Source organism: Micropterus salmoides, unplaced genomic scaffold (genome assembly GCF_014851395.1).
Source record: "Micropterus salmoides isolate LMB-PRFRI ecotype aquatic unplaced genomic scaffold, ASM1485139v1 Ms_hic_scaffold_7, whole genome shotgun sequence".
Classification (NCBI taxonomy): domain Eukaryota; kingdom Metazoa; phylum Chordata; class Actinopteri; order Centrarchiformes; family Centrarchidae; genus Micropterus; species Micropterus salmoides.
In genome coordinates, this window is record NW_024044459.1 from 16,274,998 (window position 1) to 16,293,702 (window position 18,705).

General features: G+C 40.2%; 1 protein-coding gene across 1 annotated transcript in view; it reads right to left on the bottom strand.

Moving 5' to 3' along the window:
* The window catches only part of aacs (acetoacetyl-CoA synthetase), a 38,565-nt gene extending 20,249 nt beyond the window's left edge, over positions 1–18,316 (bottom strand). The window contains exons 1-10 of the mRNA XM_038703519.1: positions 18,178–18,316; positions 16,760–16,863; positions 14,305–14,425; positions 13,407–13,520; positions 6,380–6,477; positions 5,400–5,514; positions 4,894–4,975; positions 4,592–4,745; positions 1,289–1,369; positions 141–265 (exon numbers count right to left, since the gene is read on the bottom strand). Coding sequence (XP_038559447.1) covers positions 141–265; positions 1,289–1,369; positions 4,592–4,745; positions 4,894–4,975; positions 5,400–5,514; positions 6,380–6,477; positions 13,407–13,520; positions 14,305–14,425; positions 16,760–16,863; positions 18,178–18,316 — 1,133 coding nt within the window. The remainder of the gene's footprint in view (positions 1–140; positions 266–1,288; positions 1,370–4,591; positions 4,746–4,893; positions 4,976–5,399; positions 5,515–6,379; positions 6,478–13,406; positions 13,521–14,304; positions 14,426–16,759; positions 16,864–18,177) is intronic.
* Between the last annotated feature and the right edge of the window lie 389 nt (positions 18,317–18,705).

Consider the following 18,705-nt stretch of genomic DNA (forward strand, 5'->3'; position numbering starts at 1 on the left):
CCCTTATGATTAAGAGTGTATTAACAACACACTCTTCAATACACAGTCAATGTCACCCTTTTGTCAGCCTCTCCTGTTTGTGTGCGTGTGTGTGTGTGTGTGTGTGTGTGTGTGTGTGTGTGTGTAAATGGCCAACTCACCCCAGCTGGTCTGTCAGGTTCCACAGTACGTTGGGTGTGGGCATTAGTGGTGAACCGTCGTATAAAACCACAGAGGCTCCCACTGCCAGAGCAGACACCAGCCAGTTCCACATCATCCAGCCGGTCTAAAGGACACATGCACACGCAGAAACAGACACAAGCACAGCGGTCAGCTTATCTGGTATAAACACTCTTTTCTCATCAACATGGACAAATGGGTGGCAAAATGGAGAACTCCTGCAGACTGTTAGTAATGTATCTGTGGTTCACATGATTGTTTTTCTCTTTTTACTGCATGCTGAGCTACTCTTCACCTCCAACATATATGCATGAGGATGGTAATATTAGTGCTACAGAATTCCAATTAGTGGTGACACGATTATTCAGTTAATCAATTGGTCAACTGACAGAAAATGTATCAACAACTATGATAATCAATAAATCATTAAGGTAATTTATCAAGCATAAATGCCAAATATGCACTGGTTCCAGCTTCTGAAATATGAGGATGTGCTCCTTTTCTCTCATTTATATCATTGTAAATTTAATGGCACTTTACAGAATAAACTAGTTATCAATTAACTAACACCCCCTACATATTAATAATGAAAATAATCAGTATTACAAAAGTAATTATAAAATAATAATAATAATAATAATAATAAAACAACTCTAAATCAAACAGGTAGCTATTCAGTTACAGGTTAACTAAACCGATGTACCAAAAGTGCGAACTTTCTTTCATGACAGAAACCAAATGTTCAAAATGTGTAAAACACACACAAATACACACCGCACAAAAAGGTTTTAATGAACATAAAATAATGTTCCTTAATGTTTATCAATAAAAGGAGCAAAGATCTTCTAGGAGTAGCTAAAAAATGACGCTTTGACCTTCAGCACTCAATGCTGCTCTTTAGACAAGATCTGTGTGTGTGTGTGTGTGTGTGTGTGTGTGTGTGTGTACACTATATGTGTGTGTGTCTTTGTGACCAGGCTCATGATTAAAAAATAACACACAATACCTAACGTTCTACCCCCTACTGGTAACTGAGATGAAACATGAGAGCGGTGGAAGGTTCCCCAGATCCTAAAACTCTTGGTACCATGAGCATGTCATTTCTATTGTGAAAGGGTTGTGGACCTACCGTGGTGTAATAAATGATCACATCACTGCTGGTCATATTACCATGGAGAATGTGCTCTTTCAAGTGTTGGATGAGCGTGCCCTACAGAGACAGAGACAAAGAAAGAGAGACATAATGACTTGTTTTAAGGTATTTCGTTATTACGTTCATTCATGACATTGACATTTGTTGATCTCTGTCTGAATTGTTACCTTTGTTGATAAAAAAATGAAAACAGCCTGCAATTTAAATATTCTATCTTGAAATTATACTAATATACTTCAAAAATATGTAAAAACTCTATTATCAGCAAAATGCTTTTGACCAATACTACACACAGCACACACAAGCACTTATTTTGACAAAAAGGGCAATTTGTGTTAAGTGTGAATTCTCCCACAGTCACCAACCCATCACAGTTGGATAGCTTATTATCGCTGGTGGTTTGTATGAACTGTATGACTGTGTGTTCTACTTTTGAGCCTATGTGTACGTTCCTATTCACATTAACAGGTGCTTTGTGTGAGTGTGTGTGTGTGTGTGTGTGTGCGTGCGTGCACGTGTGTATATAATCTTTGGCAGGCCTCAGCTGCCATAACCGTCCTTTGGTGCGTGCCATCTTGCTACTGACAGAATGTTAACAGAGCCGTAACAAAGCAGAAAGCACAACAGTGCTGGGGCTAATTGGTAGAGCCAGAGAGGACTGCCAGCGTTGCAATCCGAAATGTTTTCACCAATGCATTACTGTCCAATTATCTACAGCGTGGGGACAAGGAGGGGGCACAAAAGAAAGACACAAAGAGGAAAACAATAGGTGAAAGAAAGAAATTGGAGCTAGAGGAGAGAAGAAGTAAAGGAAGGGAAAAAACATGGAGAGTCTGAAAAGGAAGACTAGCTGGGAGGGGGGGGGGCTTACACGTTAAGGATAGAAACGCTAATGTGAAAGAAGGGCAGGAGGGTAAAAGCAAAGCAAGGAACAGAGACAACAATATGTGTGTGTGTGTGTCAGAGAGGGAGAACAACTGTTTTTTTGAAAATGTGTGAACGCATTTGTTTGAGTGTGTTTACCCATTTTGAATGTTGAGTGTTTCAGCCTTCAAAGTGCAGTGGTGCTTTTGAAATCACACATTCATCTGACACTCTCCCTCACTAAGATGTGGTATGTTCAGAAGAAAGAAATGTCAATCCTGCACTCTCTTGAGAGCAAATAACCTTTCTAAGATCTGCTGATGGAGGTTTGCTGCCATCTTGTGGTGAAACATGTAATATGTAAACCCAAATGACAGCTGTTTCTTACAGTAAAATGGAAATGTGAATCTGGATATGTCACTAAAAATACACATTTTTAAAGGATCGCACAATAAAACATCTCACTGCTCTTAATGTGTCAGGTGTGTGTACCATACCTAGATCTCTTTGACAGTTGTAATAAAGAGTGAGCGCTTCCAGACTTTATAATTTAGATCACATATTCATGAACAAAAGAGCTACTAAATGGACCTTGTGTTGAAAAAAATGTTCAAGGTCAATAATTCACTTTAAACCTTAGTTCTGAATCCAAAATGAATGAAAGATCCATAGTGTTCTGAAAAAATGTATTTGACCATCGATAACGCCATAATAACTGGGCAAACTCTTATTTGCTGATCAAGATTACAGTAAAACCTCAATTATTTCTTAATTTAAAAAATGCCTGTCCCTTTTACTGGCCTGGTGTGGATACATGTTTTGACAAATAAACGCAGGTCTTTTAGAAGCCTGAATGTATAAAACCTCCTATTAAAGTCCACCAGGTCACCTACCCATACCAAAAGTATAATTCATTCAAATTGACCGGCATTATCAGTCTCTCTGTGCTTAACGTTGGTCTAGATTGGCTGTCTCTCAGAGCAAAATGAATGATTCGTAATTGATATGTTGTCTGATAGTCAATTTTTTTTTATACATGTAATGATCATGCTGTTTGAAATAAACAGTTTAATAGCAGCCAACTTCTCATTTTTGCTGAGCAAGTGTTTTGTGCAAAAGTAATTAAAGACCTGTCCCATTTAGACACCTGCCACACATACAGGCAGACTGAGTTCAGTGACTGAAGGAACTAAATGCCTGAGCTATTAGTATTATAACGAAGTTTTACGGTATGCGATAAGATTGAAGGCTCCAGAACAGCTAACAAATAGACCTTGTGGCGAGATTGTTTTCTCAACTTTAGAATTTTGGTTTTACTAAAAAATTTTAATTGCTTTCTACTGCTTTTTCTTTTCTTGTCGCCTTCTTCTATAAAACATTTCTCCAGCCTTTATGGGAGCATCACACTCTTTTCAAATTGTTCACATTCAGTATGTTTTCATATTAATGATGTGCACTGAATATCAAACTGTACATGTGGGCCAATCCAAGAGAGCTCTGCAAACAGATGCGGCTAGCACGTTTTAATGTGTGTGTGTGTGTGTGTGTGTGTGTGTGTGTGTGTGTGTGTGTGTGTGCGTGTGTGTGTGTGTGTGTGTGTGTGTGTGACAGACAGCTGTGGTCTATCTAACGCTTGTGGAGCAGTAACAAAAAAACAGAAACAGAAACAGCAACAAAAGTGTCTCTTTGTTTTGAATTGTAAATGTGTTCCTTATTCCAAATTGTTTACATAATGTAATAAATTATATGTTACATAGAATACAAATAAGAATTGGGGACATCCCATTGGTCAGTCAGACAGAACGATTTACTTTAATGATTAGAGAGGCTGCTGTCAGTCATTTTAAACGTTTCCATGTGGGAAGCAATTTCACAGCAAATATCGTTCAACTTTTAGCTTCTGAAATAATTTAGACGCTCAGATGGAGCTCAGGATTGATCAGGAGGACTGCTGCTTTACCCCAAACAGTTTCACTGTATGAACCTGGACTGTGAGTGAGACCTTTTGGATGTGTAGAAGAACACAGAACATGAATTAACATTAGAACCTGACTGATCCTGTCGAGAGATTTTAATAATAAATGAAGATACGCTGCTGTGCCTCCTGCATTAATGTGTACACCATCGGAATAATGCACTCCTAAAATAACAAAAAACAGAAACGCTGCGCTACTGACTATTGTTTTTGGTCAATAGCGAAATCGTTTTCTGCTGCCTCAAGATAGCAATGCACCAACAATATGCCTGACCACACCTAATTTTAAGACCAACACTCCCATGGGCGCACGGATGCATTTGCTATTAAACAACATTGATGCTGGGTGTGAAAATGACAACTGCTCGGTTAGAAAGTAGCAATGACACTTGCGCTGTGCTTTGCGCCAGGTGTAAGATGGGGCCCAGTGTGTTTCTTACCCCAGCTGAGTGTACCATGCATTTAGGAGCTCCTGTGGTGCCAGAAGAGTACATGATGAACATAGGATGACTGAATGGAAGCTGCTCAAACTCTAGCTGAGGGAACTGGTCACCCTCACCACGCCCAGACGCCAAGAAATCATCTAGAAATACACTGAGGAGAAAAAAAAGAAAATAAAGAAAATACTACAGACAATCTATGAGGAAGAGAGTAAGTATATCTGACCTGCCCTTCATTCAAAAATTATCTTTCAGTTTCTCAGTTATAACACCTCAGTATAATTGTATCTAAAGACACACACCTATTGGAGATCTTGGAGAGGTCAGTCTCATGTTTGGAGCGTGCGTAGGGAATCACCACTACTTTTTTCAGGTCAGGCAGACCTGCAGAGAGAGAGAGACGCTGATGCTTTGTATTTCTCTTCACACTTTAACCTTATGAGTTCGCAGAGGTGTTATTTCCATGAACATATAACAAATGTTGGTTCTGTACAGAACCCGCTGAAGATTTTTAGAATGAGGACCTCATTAAATGTTTAATAACTCTCTGGACATTGATACTACTACATCTATCTGGCAACTGTTTTGCATTAAATCTTCTGACGGTTTAATTTTGAACACGGGTGAAACCCAGTACGGCTACTTTATTATACTTTCCTGGCCCTTAAAGTCTCCATTGACATGTTTGCAGAAATACTTTCTAAGTTTTAATTGCTGTTAAAAGACCAAAACAAAAAAAGTCAGCACAGGTTGACTGTTTCGCTACATACTCCATACAGTCGTATGGTCAGTCATATTATATGAGTACCTTTGACAACACTGGTCAGCTTTTCCATGTGGTCATGCGTTTTGCCGTTGTAAACCACAGCAGCAACAGAGAAGATCAGCTTTGGCTGGATTTGAGAAAACCTGTCAAGGACACCCTGAGACAAAAAAAAGGTTAATTATAAACTAGGAAAATGAAAAGTAAGAATAATTAGAGCTGCAGAAAACTCTCAAGCCTGAAAAAACTCCACAGGAAATTAGATTTTTTTAAAATGTATTAACCCACAAGGCACACAAAAGTAAATCCAGAATGGTCATGTTTGATAGAAAGGAATTCTGAGATTCAATTAAAGTTTAGGGGAGAAGACTTGTAACCAAAAAGGTCCGCAGTGGAGTAAGTAGAATAAAATACATAATCTTTCATTACAACCTCCTTTAAGCATAAACTGGAAAAATAATAATTTCCTACTGTGGGGGAAAACGTGTTTTTATTGTAAGTGCAGTTTTCTGATCTGCCAGACGGGGCAGTAGCACACCAGAAACAAGAAGCAGAGAGCAAATGACAAAAAGACCATTGAGGAGAGAGTTGCTGTAGGATGAAGTTAATACCACTCACTCATACTCACACTCAATGTTTTGCCTGACAGGCAGCCATTTCCCTTTTACTCGGTATGTATATGTTTGTTTGCCTATGTGAGTCTGTTTTGCCAGAATCAGGAAATGAGCTGTTGCCAGATAAAATCTGCCACTCTGACGCTACACGTTTTTAGCAGTGGTAGGTGCTTTACAGTCCACAAAAAAAGACATATATGAAAAATTAAACTGTTGTCTAAACCATCAGATTAAATAGGTTTGGTTTAGTTTATTTGTACTCAGACAATACATTTGAGATTAAGGTTGCCAAAGCCCCCCCTGCACGGGAAGCTGTTGTGATATACCAATATGGAATAAAGAGCTACAAATCACACAAACTGTGTGTAAATAAAGAAATATAAGCCACGAACAGTATAGTACACTCCTTACATTGACTCCAAAGTCGACAGATGTGGAGCTCCAAATGGCTCCGATGCTGGCTGCTGCTAACATGGCCTCCACTGCATGGATACCATTGGGTAGATAGCCTAAAGGGGGAGAGAAAAGAGAAAGAGAGGAACATTAAGTTTAAGTAGTTTAGTTTCAGTTTAAGTAGCAAACTATACGATTCCTTTTGTCAGAAATGACTATAGATGTGTATAGAGTTTAAAAATCAAGTATTATGATAAAGATACAGATCTACACCTGTGTAAAATATACAAACATGAATAGCATAAATAATGTGCATATGTGCATCATCAGCTAAATCACATTAGTACATTTACACATAAATACTGTTACCGTATTTTATTATCAAAATGATCATAGGACAGAATTGATTGTATTTCCATTAATTAGTTATGCAAGGTTGTTGCCGAGACCACACATCATATGGGACAGGAACCTACACTACAGTGTATTCAGTATCTACAGAAATAAAGTATATTATAGTAAAAAAAACAATCACAAACATCTGGAATTATTCTGTTTTAGATTCTCCCTCATCTCTCGGTTATGTGATATCTAGCAGCAGTACAAGGAGAGCAGATTTGTTATGTAGTCTCCGTCTTATAACTGCAGAATACCACCCAGGTAGGTAGGTCACCTCGCTGCGAGAACAGCTGATGAAGACAAAGAGAGAGGGAGGAGAGAAGGAGAGACAGAAAGATATTGAGCAAAAACAATCTGGATATAATGAGAATGGAAAAAGGACAGAGGGAGGGAGTAGAAAAGAAGTGATTAATACAAACCAGGACAGTGAGAATATTTCATTCTTAACAAGCAGAGCTGAGATCATAACGGCTGTGTTGCTGTGATTTATTCCTGGATCAATACAGGAAGTGCCGCCCAAGGACACTACAAATCTTTTCACTGGAAAGACTCAAACAATCAGCGATAGAGAGACAGATAGAGAGAGGTACTGACAACTGCACCATGGAAGATAAAGAAAACTGAATAGGGATGCACAATATTGAAGCACTTACCATTATCTGATAACCATTCATCGGTCATGTTAATATCAGCCAGTGGCACGTGCCAATAAAGACAATTTGCATCTTACTGCAATACTATCATGTCTCTCCAAAGTGGATTTACTTACTGACGTCAATGCAGCCCTTCAGTCATGGCAAAAGTCAAACTAGACTAAATCTGTTACATTCACATTCGATTAATAAAAGTTTTATTAGAACATAAAACATAAAATAGTTCACTATGGCTAAAATATATGACATGAAATTAAAAAACAAAACAATGAATTGGCCAGGCTCAAAACAGGAGCTCTCACGCTACCTTTGGTAGGTCTGTTTTGTTGATAACGCCTATCTAATCTAAAATGATAAAATCAATAATTCAGCCGGTAGTTCCACCCAAGCCGTCTGACCGGTCAAAGGCAAAACGGCAAATGTACTGTCACTTCGTATGAATCATGGCTAATCAGGCTTTATAGGTTGCTATGCTAACTCCTGCTGTAACCAGGAAGCTGATCATGGCTGGAAGACATCTCAGAGTGACAGATCACCATCCTGCTACGCTGGCTCTACTGGCACTCTCGTAAATTATTATCTTACACTGGACCAGGACGAATAGCGTCATGGATCATAATCTTACAACAACACCTTGCTCGACTGCCTCTGTGGCTACTGTGAATCACTGTCTTGCTATGCTGTAATGACACTGCGTACACCTCAGAGCAACACACTGCTGTTTCTATTATTCATGCATCCTTCTGTAAAACGTTTAAGGTCTACGTGCATGTTGATAATGACTGAATGAAAGCGAACTTGCTCTTCAGGATGTTATTCACACCACTCTTCACATTAAAATGCACCAACAGAATGCTGCTGTTCTAACATTTGGCTTCTGTTTTCTTATTCTAGCAATTTATGAAACAGATCTCAAGGGCTCACAGGATGCAGAATAAATGACTTTGTTGGATTTATCCAATTTAAATTCAGGTTTTAGCCCTGTGAGCTGAGCAGTAACTGGATATTAAGAAACAAGAATGGGACCTGTGGACCACTAGTTTGAAATCAGCTGAGACAATTTGTGTGACATGAATCTTCCTGGACAACTTCTGTTAATGTGCCCTGGAGAGAGTATCTTAACACCTGTGAGAATCCTGAGAAAACTGTGATTATACCAGGCAGTTTAAATTATTAGGAAATGATTAAGGTTGTTGTACAAAGGCTTTTGTAAAGGTGCCCTGTGGAGTTTTCTTGTAAACAAACAAAGGAATGTTTTTATTCAGCGTTACCAAAGGCCTTCTAGGCAAGTCATGCCACTCGGCCGCCATCTTGGCAACGCCTCCGGGCAGCTATTTCGGACTAACAAGACCAGGCTCATATCTGAATGAATGGGGAGAGAGCCAGAACTGCATTTTCACTGGTCACCAAGACATAAAAACTACATGAATAGAACCAGCAGTAAAATCTGATAAAAAAAAGTCGCTGAAAAAGTTTGACGACTTTGTCCCAAAATAAGGTTTACAAAGCGTTTTTCCCGACCAGTTATACTTCTACTATGCATGCGTCACCTTTTCCGCGCATGCGCAGTAGAAGTAGAACAGAACCTTACGTGAGTGGAACCACAGGATTGGCTGAAATATGTTTCCCGCTTTGGCTGTTAAAAGCAGACGATTGGCTTTCTAGTGGGAGGGGCGGGATAACCGCCATCTTTGCCGTTACGGGCTTTCCCCATAGAGTTGTACTGAGGATGCGAATGAGTGGCTTGTCTCTTCTAAAATGTCTCTGGTGTTACTCACTAAAAAGCCTTGTGTTAATACTTGAGTGTCTTTTCTTCCTCTTGTGGGCGGCATTACTATGTTTTTCCACCATCACCTACACCTCGAAACAGGATGAACTGACGGGGTGTAAGTGAGCCACCCTCGTCCATTTGCGTCTTTGTGCGTGTACATGATAAAAACAAAGCAGGGATCCACTCGTAAAACCATTGCTGCACAGCGCTACTACAGGTCAAAGATTCCACAAGGTACCTTTAAGATGAATTTAAAGCCCAAATAAATTAAAACAGCTGAAACAGATTCTAGCACTTAAAGAGGTGGTATTATGCTTTTGGCTTTTCCCCTCTCCTTTATTGAGTTATATATCTTTTTTTGTGCATGTAATAGGTTTGCAAAGTGAAAAAGCCCAAAGTCCAGCCCAAAGGGAGTTCCCATCTCCCACAGAAAACTCTGCTCTGAACTGCCTGAAAACAGCTCGTTTGTAGTCCAGCCTTTTCCCTTTCATCCCTGTGACGACACAGCAAAATGCACGTCATAATGCTCCCCAAGCGGCTAGTCCGACACGCCCTCAAAAACACCGGTGTAAAAACACTGAGCTGATGTACAGCTGAAGCGAAGCCCTGTTTACCGGCTTGTCACGACCCGGCCTACTTTGCTTCTGATTGGCTAGTAGTCCTTAACTAGGAACTGCGCATGTGCAACTCCCAACAAAGATCATGTAGAGACAAGATGCATCACTCCATACTTAAAACGAAGCGTTCTACACACAGGGTGAAAAGAGGAGCTGGTGCAATGTGCAGTATGACAAAAACTATGGTGTTTTTTGAAAATGAAACCATGTAAACATGTTCTGGTACAACCAATTAATAAGACTGTGAACCTGAATATTAGAATAATATGACCTCTTTAAAGGGGAAATTCTGTGGATGAAATCAAGTAGTTGGTTTGGCAATATTGCAAGAAGTTCAAAGATGTTTGAAAACTAGACCTTTTCCAAATGCTACTGAATTTTGCAGTTATATTTGTCATTCCCAGCTTACTTCAAAGCATGTAAAAGCAATGTTGATTAATACTAAAGAGGAAAATAATGATCCAAATGAAAGTTACTTTTGTGTTTTGTTCTTACCACCACATTGTTTTCCTGGAATAACACAGATCCAAACTAAACTGGCCACATGTGTCACATATTCCATGAAGTGTGTGTGCATTTGTGTGTGTGAGTAGTATTTCCTTCCACACCCACTCAGAGCAATGAAGTGTGTGTTAGAGTAAAATGTGCCCTGCTAGTGTAATAGTTCTCTTTAGCTTCAGCTCATTTTGTTTAAATGTACAAGCTGCATCTTGTTTTGAACCTAGTTTTTTTGTTTTATGTTATTTGCTGTTGGCATTTGTATTTGACAACAGTAGAACGCTGTTTTTATTGACACAAAATTAAAAGAATATGCATTCCCCAGTGGATGAACAGTGGGCGTGAAGGCTGGATACAAGCTTCGTGACAGGGTGGAGGGTGATGTTGGGGATGATATGCGCAAGGAGAAGAGCAATGGAACTAAACGGTGCACAGGAAGGAGAATACATATGTGTATGTGTGCGAGAGCCGGGTTGGCTCATGTCCTGATATAAAGCTTGGTTGGCTTCATCAGCTAAGTGCCTATATATCTCCTGGATTACAGACACTGACAAGACATTTTAGTTACAAGCTGGGGACAAGGACATCTCTGTCTCTAACACACACACACACACACAAATGCGCACACATTCAAAGACACACCCAGATTCGTGTTTAGATATGTGATGAAAGTAATAGGAAGAAGGGAGAAAGGGGGAGAAAGGAGGCATGAAGTAGGTGGTCTCTCTCTCTCTTTCTTTTTTCTCCCTTTTTCTCCCTCCCTACAACCCTCCCATCTTTCTAATGAGATTCCCACCGAGCTGGAGTCATTTAGCTAATGGATTTCCCCACCGTAATATCCATCTTTCCTCTGAGCACACACACAAACTTTCAAACACACCCTGGTCATTCTTGGACAGAGTAGCTCAATATGAGCTCATGAACGGCAGCCATAAACCGTTAGTCACATTGCTGTTTCAAAATAAAAGCAAAGCAAACTGATCATATCAGAATACAGTCCTAGGGCTGGCTTCAACTACCCACAGTATGTCTGCCCTTCTAAACGCTTGTACAAATTCATTATCATGTCATACCAGTGAGCTCCCCAGGTACAACCACGGGTTCTCTAATATTAACAACAGCTTGATGAAGGGTGACAAAATGTTCCTTATACACTTGTGTTTATACATATTTACATCCTTTCATTCCTATATTTTTTCCAGCGATAGTATGGGTCAAAGCTCTTTTGGTTAAGGACAGGCAGAACAATCCAGATGACCTTTTCACCCCCATCACTTTTTCTCTAGCTCAGCATTTTAACAATCTTTTTTTGAAATCCATAAGCAAGCAGTGACCTCTGAACTACTGTTGTCATCTTTTTCCAGGCAAAAACATTTGTAACAAAAAGGCTTAGTAAAAATAATAATATGTACATACACGCACATCCACACACACATAAGATTAAGTGATTTTGTTGCTGCTGTTGTTATTGGTTTCATGTACTTTATTTTTTTTCCCTTTCTCATGCCTTGTTCCCTTTGTATCGTCATGTCAATGTTGTATATTTTGTCTCGCAATAAAAAATATATACCTATTTAACAAAAAAAAAAGCTTGTTTAATCCAAGTTGAGCAGAAACAGGCTGAATAAAAGAATAAAAGGCTCAGACATCGGAGATGCTACTATTTGATAACCCCTGTGTAACCGAAGCCCTTGATAGTGCCACAGCACAAACAGCTCAATGCACCTTGCTGCGTCATGGTTGGAAATGTGTCACAGAATGGGGAATGAAACAGAGACAGTGACAAATGACACATCCGCTGATGTTGTATCCTGTGGATGAATACCTGTATGTTGTGTTTGTTGAAAACACAACGTACAGGTATTCATCCAAAAAATATACTGATGAGAAACCTGGGTGGATAAATGCATAGACTGTGACTGTGACGTCACCCGTTTGTGGACTGCCGTTTTGAACCCTCAAGTTTGGCTGATAGGGCCCCGCCATTTTGAGTTTTTGCAAGCAGCGGCACCAGATGTGACCATATTTGGACGAGCTAACTGCCGTGTGTGGACCTAGTTAGCTTGCTTAGCTAGGTGCATCTGTAATTCACGTTAACTGTCATTTTAACAGGGCTGACAACTTTGTACTCCCCAGAGAAAGTGAACAGCCAACTCCTAATAAGCTTTTTCAACAGCACTGGTAAAATTTACACAGTGCCGTGGGTGAAAGTCACTTTAGCCTCATTTACAGGTCGACATGGTAACGACTTGTCAGTCATAGATAATCCCGCCCTGAAACATACTCTGCTTTATGGTCTATTTTCCTCTAAATGGGACCATAATTTACTAAATCAACATCATGTTGTATTGAAGAAGACATGAAACTAGCGATTGAGACCATAAACTCATTAGGAAAGTGTTTACTCCGGTAATAAATCAGCTGAGAAGTAGGGTCATTTTACCATTATTTCTAAAGGAACCAGACTTCTTTTTGCAGCAACCAGAAGAGTCGCCCCCTGCTGGCCATTCAACAGAATGCATACTTAAGGGACTTTCGCATTGGATTGGCGTCTCATACCGGAAGCTTCTCGCGTGGGGAAATGTATACGGCATGCCTTAAAGCTCCAGTTGCTGCAATGGCACTCCTCAGTGGCAGTTTATATTGTTTAGTTTGCAGGTACAAATATGTAGATGTACTGTACAGTGAGGCACTGCAGGAAAAAAATGCAAGCTCCACCATTCCTCCCTGTGCAAATATGAACTTGGAAAAAATAAATGGTGACTTTCAGAGAGAGCTGAGACTTGTGCCAAGACAGCCAACCCTGCTTACCAGCGAGAACAAGCACGCACACGAATATACGGTAAAAGAGCACAAACTCATCCTACTCCTTAAAATAAGAAAGAATGAAGAAGAGAGAGAACAAGAGGATGAAGAAGGTTGGAAGACAAAGGGATAAGAAGGAATAAGTCAGGAGAATAACTATTAATCCATCCACCAAATAATTTGATTGGTGATCAACCATCACATGGCTGATAGAAAAGTTATATAAAATGCTAAAGCCTTTTCTTCCATACTCTTTGTGTTTCTTCCCAAGTAAGATATAGAGAAATACATTTGAGACTCACCTACGACCCTGTCTCCAGTCTGGATGCCCATCTTCCTCATGGCTGCAGCGAACAACGCCACATCTTGCCTCAGCTCCCCAAACGTCACCTTCACTATCTCCTCATTTGCCTCCGCTGGCAGACAGAGACATAAAGAGAAAGTGAGACACATGCGCAGAAACAGAGATAATTACATACATTAAAAAACTTTTTTATCTGAAATTGAAAGACATCTGGCTATATTTTGATTGGTTTTGACATTCTAGGTTTAGTGTACCACTTTTTGACTATTGACATAAATTCCAATAAAACCCTGAAAAAAAAATCCACAAAAAAGAAAAGCAGGGAGACAGAGATGGAGACATAAATAGAGAAGGATAGTGTGGCAGGACAGAGCCACAGACAGGACCAGTCGTCTTGTCTCGCTAAGTAATAGTTTACTGACATTCACAGAGGCTCCACAGCATTGTGACCAATGGGGCTTCTCATAATTACATTACAGCTCCTGAGGAAGGTTGTGTGCATGTGTACGTGCACATGACTGTAAAAGCCCACTCTCCCTAGTATACACACAGATAGGGCAATAAAGAGGGACCTATCCATTAGTACGTGACAGTCCTGAGAGACAGATCAGGAAGCAGCGGTTAATGTAATGAAGTGACGTGTGCACCCTTGCTGTGTGTGCACGTGTGTTCTCGAATGCACCCTCAGCCCTGATCTTTCGTGTCTTCCCAACTTTCATTCTGCTTAGTTCATACGCAAATACATTGAGAAGATGAAATAAAGCAGACAGTAAACACAATTTGGGCAAACCACAGCTTGCTAAAATTCACCATGGGGAGCAACAAAAACAGTAAGTAAGGCAAAGAAACTGCTGTTTATTACATTGTTTTTAGCATCATATACTTTACATACTTACTTGCAGCATAGAGAGCTACCTTGTCCTGGTCTGCATGTTTGAGTAAGTTCTCAGCGTAGTTGAGCCGAGCTCCTTTAAACCACTCTGGAACATCTGAGATCCGTTTGGATACATCCACCACCTGGCACACACCCACAAAACACACACAGCAAGAACATACACACACAGGAGAGACACGCCATTGTCACTAACCGAGACCGTGCAATTTTCAAGCTTTTGATGCTCCTGCTGGTCCAGAAATAAGTTGCATCCTGAATACGTTTCTTTCTTTCTCAACAAATTTTAAACTAAACTACTTAACTAAAATGCTTGGTCTAGATTAAGTGGACAGCAAGCAATGGTGTACAGTAGATTAAAATAATATGGAATACTAAAAATAAAAATAGAGATATGACTGATTAGAGAGATAAAGTCTCTGTGTTCGGTTTTGACCTCAGAATTGTCATGGGGGACACAAATGGGACTACAAGATAGTAGCCTATGTTTTACACACTAATCAAGCATATCATAAGTCTACCACACAGCTGATTATCTTGCTGTACTTGAAATAAAAACCGCCCTCTGTGCATCAATGTTACAAAATGTTTGAATGACGAGTGAATTGAATCCCTGGCCTCCATCTAATGTCTGCTGGGACTTCAAACCCAATAAAGGATTGAGTGGGTAAGAAAAGGGATGCTTAAAAAAACCCATAATGTGACGTGGAATGTGACATCCACGTGTGCATAAGGGGTATGTCACTTCCACGGCATGGTGCTCATACAACATTCATTACCACACACACACACCCACCTATGTGGCCATATCCTGGAACTAAGCAACATTAAGAAGACAGACAGTGAATGAAAGAACGCCATAAAAAGCCTCTGAATTTAAAAAAAGGTTGGATACAATCACACACTATCACCAAAAAGAACTGTGTAATGTGTAGTTTTAGATATGTATTTTCTAGGTTAATGCTGTTTATGAATTAACAACGTACTGTATCTGCCATGTAGCATGAATCATATCAGATTACCGTCTTTCCACTGATGTGGAATAATAACACTGACTGTAAAATAATGTCATGGGAAGACCAACTCACAGTGCAACATTTAAGTTATTTAGTCAAATTGAGGAAACAATAGGCCTTTTTCCTTCTTTTTTGTTATTTTTCATCTTAAATCTCTGCATGTGTGTGGATGAGAAAATAGAGGCGGCCTGATTTAAAATTAAAAACCAAAACATTGTCAGGTCACAGGACCAGGACGACGAGACATAAGGGGATACACAACCCATCAAACTCTTTCGTGTGACCAAAAAGACACCTCGTTCCAGATAGCTGGAGGATGGATACAGTGCGGCACTAATGATATCTGTGCTGCAAGTCATGTAAATGAAGTGTGGAAAAAACAGTGAAATATTTAATACAATGTTCCATCATCAAATATCAAATATTTGGACGTAGCAGACCAGTAAAGTTACCAGTTAATTACCACCATCGCTTGTGTGTGTGTTTATGAATAGTGCAAAACAAGTGATTAACAAGATGGCCTACAGTACATGAGACATGAACAACAAGAGAGAGAGAAACAACGACAACAACAACAACAAGAAAGAGAGGAAAAAGAAAAAGACGCGTGACTGGTAGGGCTGCAAATGATGATTATTTACATTGTCAGTTATATTCTCGATTAATCGATTAGTTGTTTGGTCTATCAAATGTCAGAAAAATGTGAAATATGTTGGTCAAATGTTTCCCAGAGCCGAAGATGACCTCAAATGATCCTCAAATGTCTTGTTTTGTCCGCAACCCAAAGGCATTCAGCTTACTGTCGTACATGAGTAAAGAAACCAGAAATGATTCACATTTAAGAAGCTGAAATAAGAGATTTTATACTTTTTTTCTTAAAATTACTCAAACCAATTAATCGATTATCAAAATAGTTGGTGACAGAATAGTTAGCCCCGGGGAAGAAGAGGCTTCGGGGTAGAGCCAGGACGGATGGGGGCTGCTGGGTAAGGGCAGGTTATTATTTGTTTATCCACTCATTTATTGATATTTTGTCTTTGCGTTCTCCTGCTTTAGGCTGCCCCCAGAGCTGTAGGAGGTTGCAGGCATGTTGCAGGTCAGGTCCCCTCTAGAACCAGTTTGACTGGGTCAGAGGAGCAACTTTTGTACAAGGCAGAGGACTTGGAGGGGATCAGGCCCTCTTTCACTATGCTGTCCCATATCTGCCCACTCACCCAAAAAATAAAATAAAATCCTCAGCCCATAACTGCTATCATCATCCTAACAATAGTAATAATAAATTGTACCGACACTGCCCGTTTAAAGACAGTTTCTCTACTCTGCCAGCCACTTCAGAACCTAAAAAACTCACTTGTTGTTATTATTCTATTCAATCTAAACATTGGATTTCATTTTTAATTTTACTGTCAAATGACAATTTACCAGCAGAATGGCTGCACTCACCTCGTCATATGGGTTGGAGCTGACTACTCCACAGAAGCGCCAAACCTCTGCCCAGAACTCTGAGTAGTTGTCTACCGACCACTGGTACAGGTCGTTGTAGTTGGCTAGAGGAAGGACAATCAGTGATTACTACAGATTTATAACAAAAATATTCACGTACTGGTGTGACTATCAGTTCAGACACAGAATGTAAAGTTGATAAAGCTGGTTAAACGCAATAAGATATTTGTAAAAGTACCACTAAACCAAAACAAGTCTAATTGATGAGAAAACTCCTACAAAACTCTCTCCTTTAGTTGTGCAAACCTGAGATTACTCAACGATTAACACCAAAAGTGAACCTCAGTTAAATTCAGTCAGCGGTGCCGTTTAACACTATCTGTATTTGCATCTACATTGTAAGCTAACTCTCTTACTGAGGGGGATTCACAAAGACTTGGCCTCTCCATGGCGATCCAGTAACCAGCAGAAAGGAAAGTGCAGGTCGGGTGACCCAGTAAATGCTGGCAGATCTCCAAGTTTAATTTAAAGCAATGGTTCCCAATCATTTTGGCTTATGACCCTTTATAGCTAAGTAATGCTGGCTACAGATCACTAATCAGCTTGCATGTGTTTGTTAGCTCTAAGCAGATCAGCCAAAGACTGTGATCCCTTATTATGTTGGTTCATTGTAGTCTTTTTTAGGGACAAAGGTGCATTTGTCATTTAAAGAAATGCTTCAAAAAATAAACATGATTTTATGAGGAAGCATTATGTTTTATCTTCTTCTTTCCTAATCACCTTGTGGCCCACCCCCGAGATTTTTCTTGCAACCTCTAGGTCCACTGATGTAAAGGAAAGGTTGTCCTCTTTGATATCTTACCTAGCCGATCTGCAGTGTTACACCACATTTATGCAATTTTTATTTCACACACACATCTCTCATAGCTATCTACCTCCCACTTACCCCCCTCTCTCTATTCATTCAGTTACCCGGTCGGCCAAGTTTTTCAGCATTTCTCAAACACCCTGTGTGCTCTTTCCTCGCCTGCAGCTCTGCAAGGTTCGTTAGGAGCTGGACGTGATCCAAACATGAGAGCAAAGCAGAGCTGCAGTGTTATAAACTGCTAATTCTGATGATTTTTATTTTTTAAAGGGCGTGGAGAGCAAGTTAGAGGCCATTTTTATTTCAATTCTTACTAGTCTATACTTGCAGAGATGTGATGTGTGAGCTGTCTCTTTTGTGTTGCCCCGTTTTAATTGCCAAATGGCTCCACGCCAAAGCTAGCTTGAAACACTGCATTGCAAAGCAGTGGTAATTTAGAGCTAATAATACGCTGTCTGTAAGGTAAGTACACAACATATAACGTTAAATGGACAGATATCATCGAAAACACCCCGCCCACCTATGTCTGTCTCCCTCCCCCCTCTCTACTCACCCAGATTAAGTCCGTAGTCTCCGTTGACCTGTATCCTAAACTTGTCCATCTGTGTGTTCCTCTTAGAGTCCGGGTACCACAACACCTTGCTCTCCATATCCATAATTTCCTCGCTCTTCCCTTCCGTGTCTTTAGACATCTTCGTCGCGTCCCTTTTGTCGGCTGCCAAACACCGGTTAGTGCGTGTCGCGAGCGCCTTGCTGAAGCTAACTGTCCCTTAAGGTGAGGGCTGGTGTTAAATTAGATGAATGGCTAGCTACTTAGTTTGAATGGCTCGGGTATTACAGTGCGCGACACCTACCGAGGCTCACTGTCACAGGCAAGCGTGGGGCAGCCAGGGAAAGCCAACAGACCACGCCCCGGCGTCGTGACGTAGCAGAGCGAGCTGGATTCAAGAACGCACAGTGTTTAATACTGTTACACAAAGGGATATGATCTACACCAGTGGTTCTCCAGGGGGTCCCCTGTAAAAAGGGGAATAATTTATTTTCGTAAGGCTATATTTCCATCCATAAGTAGCACAATGAC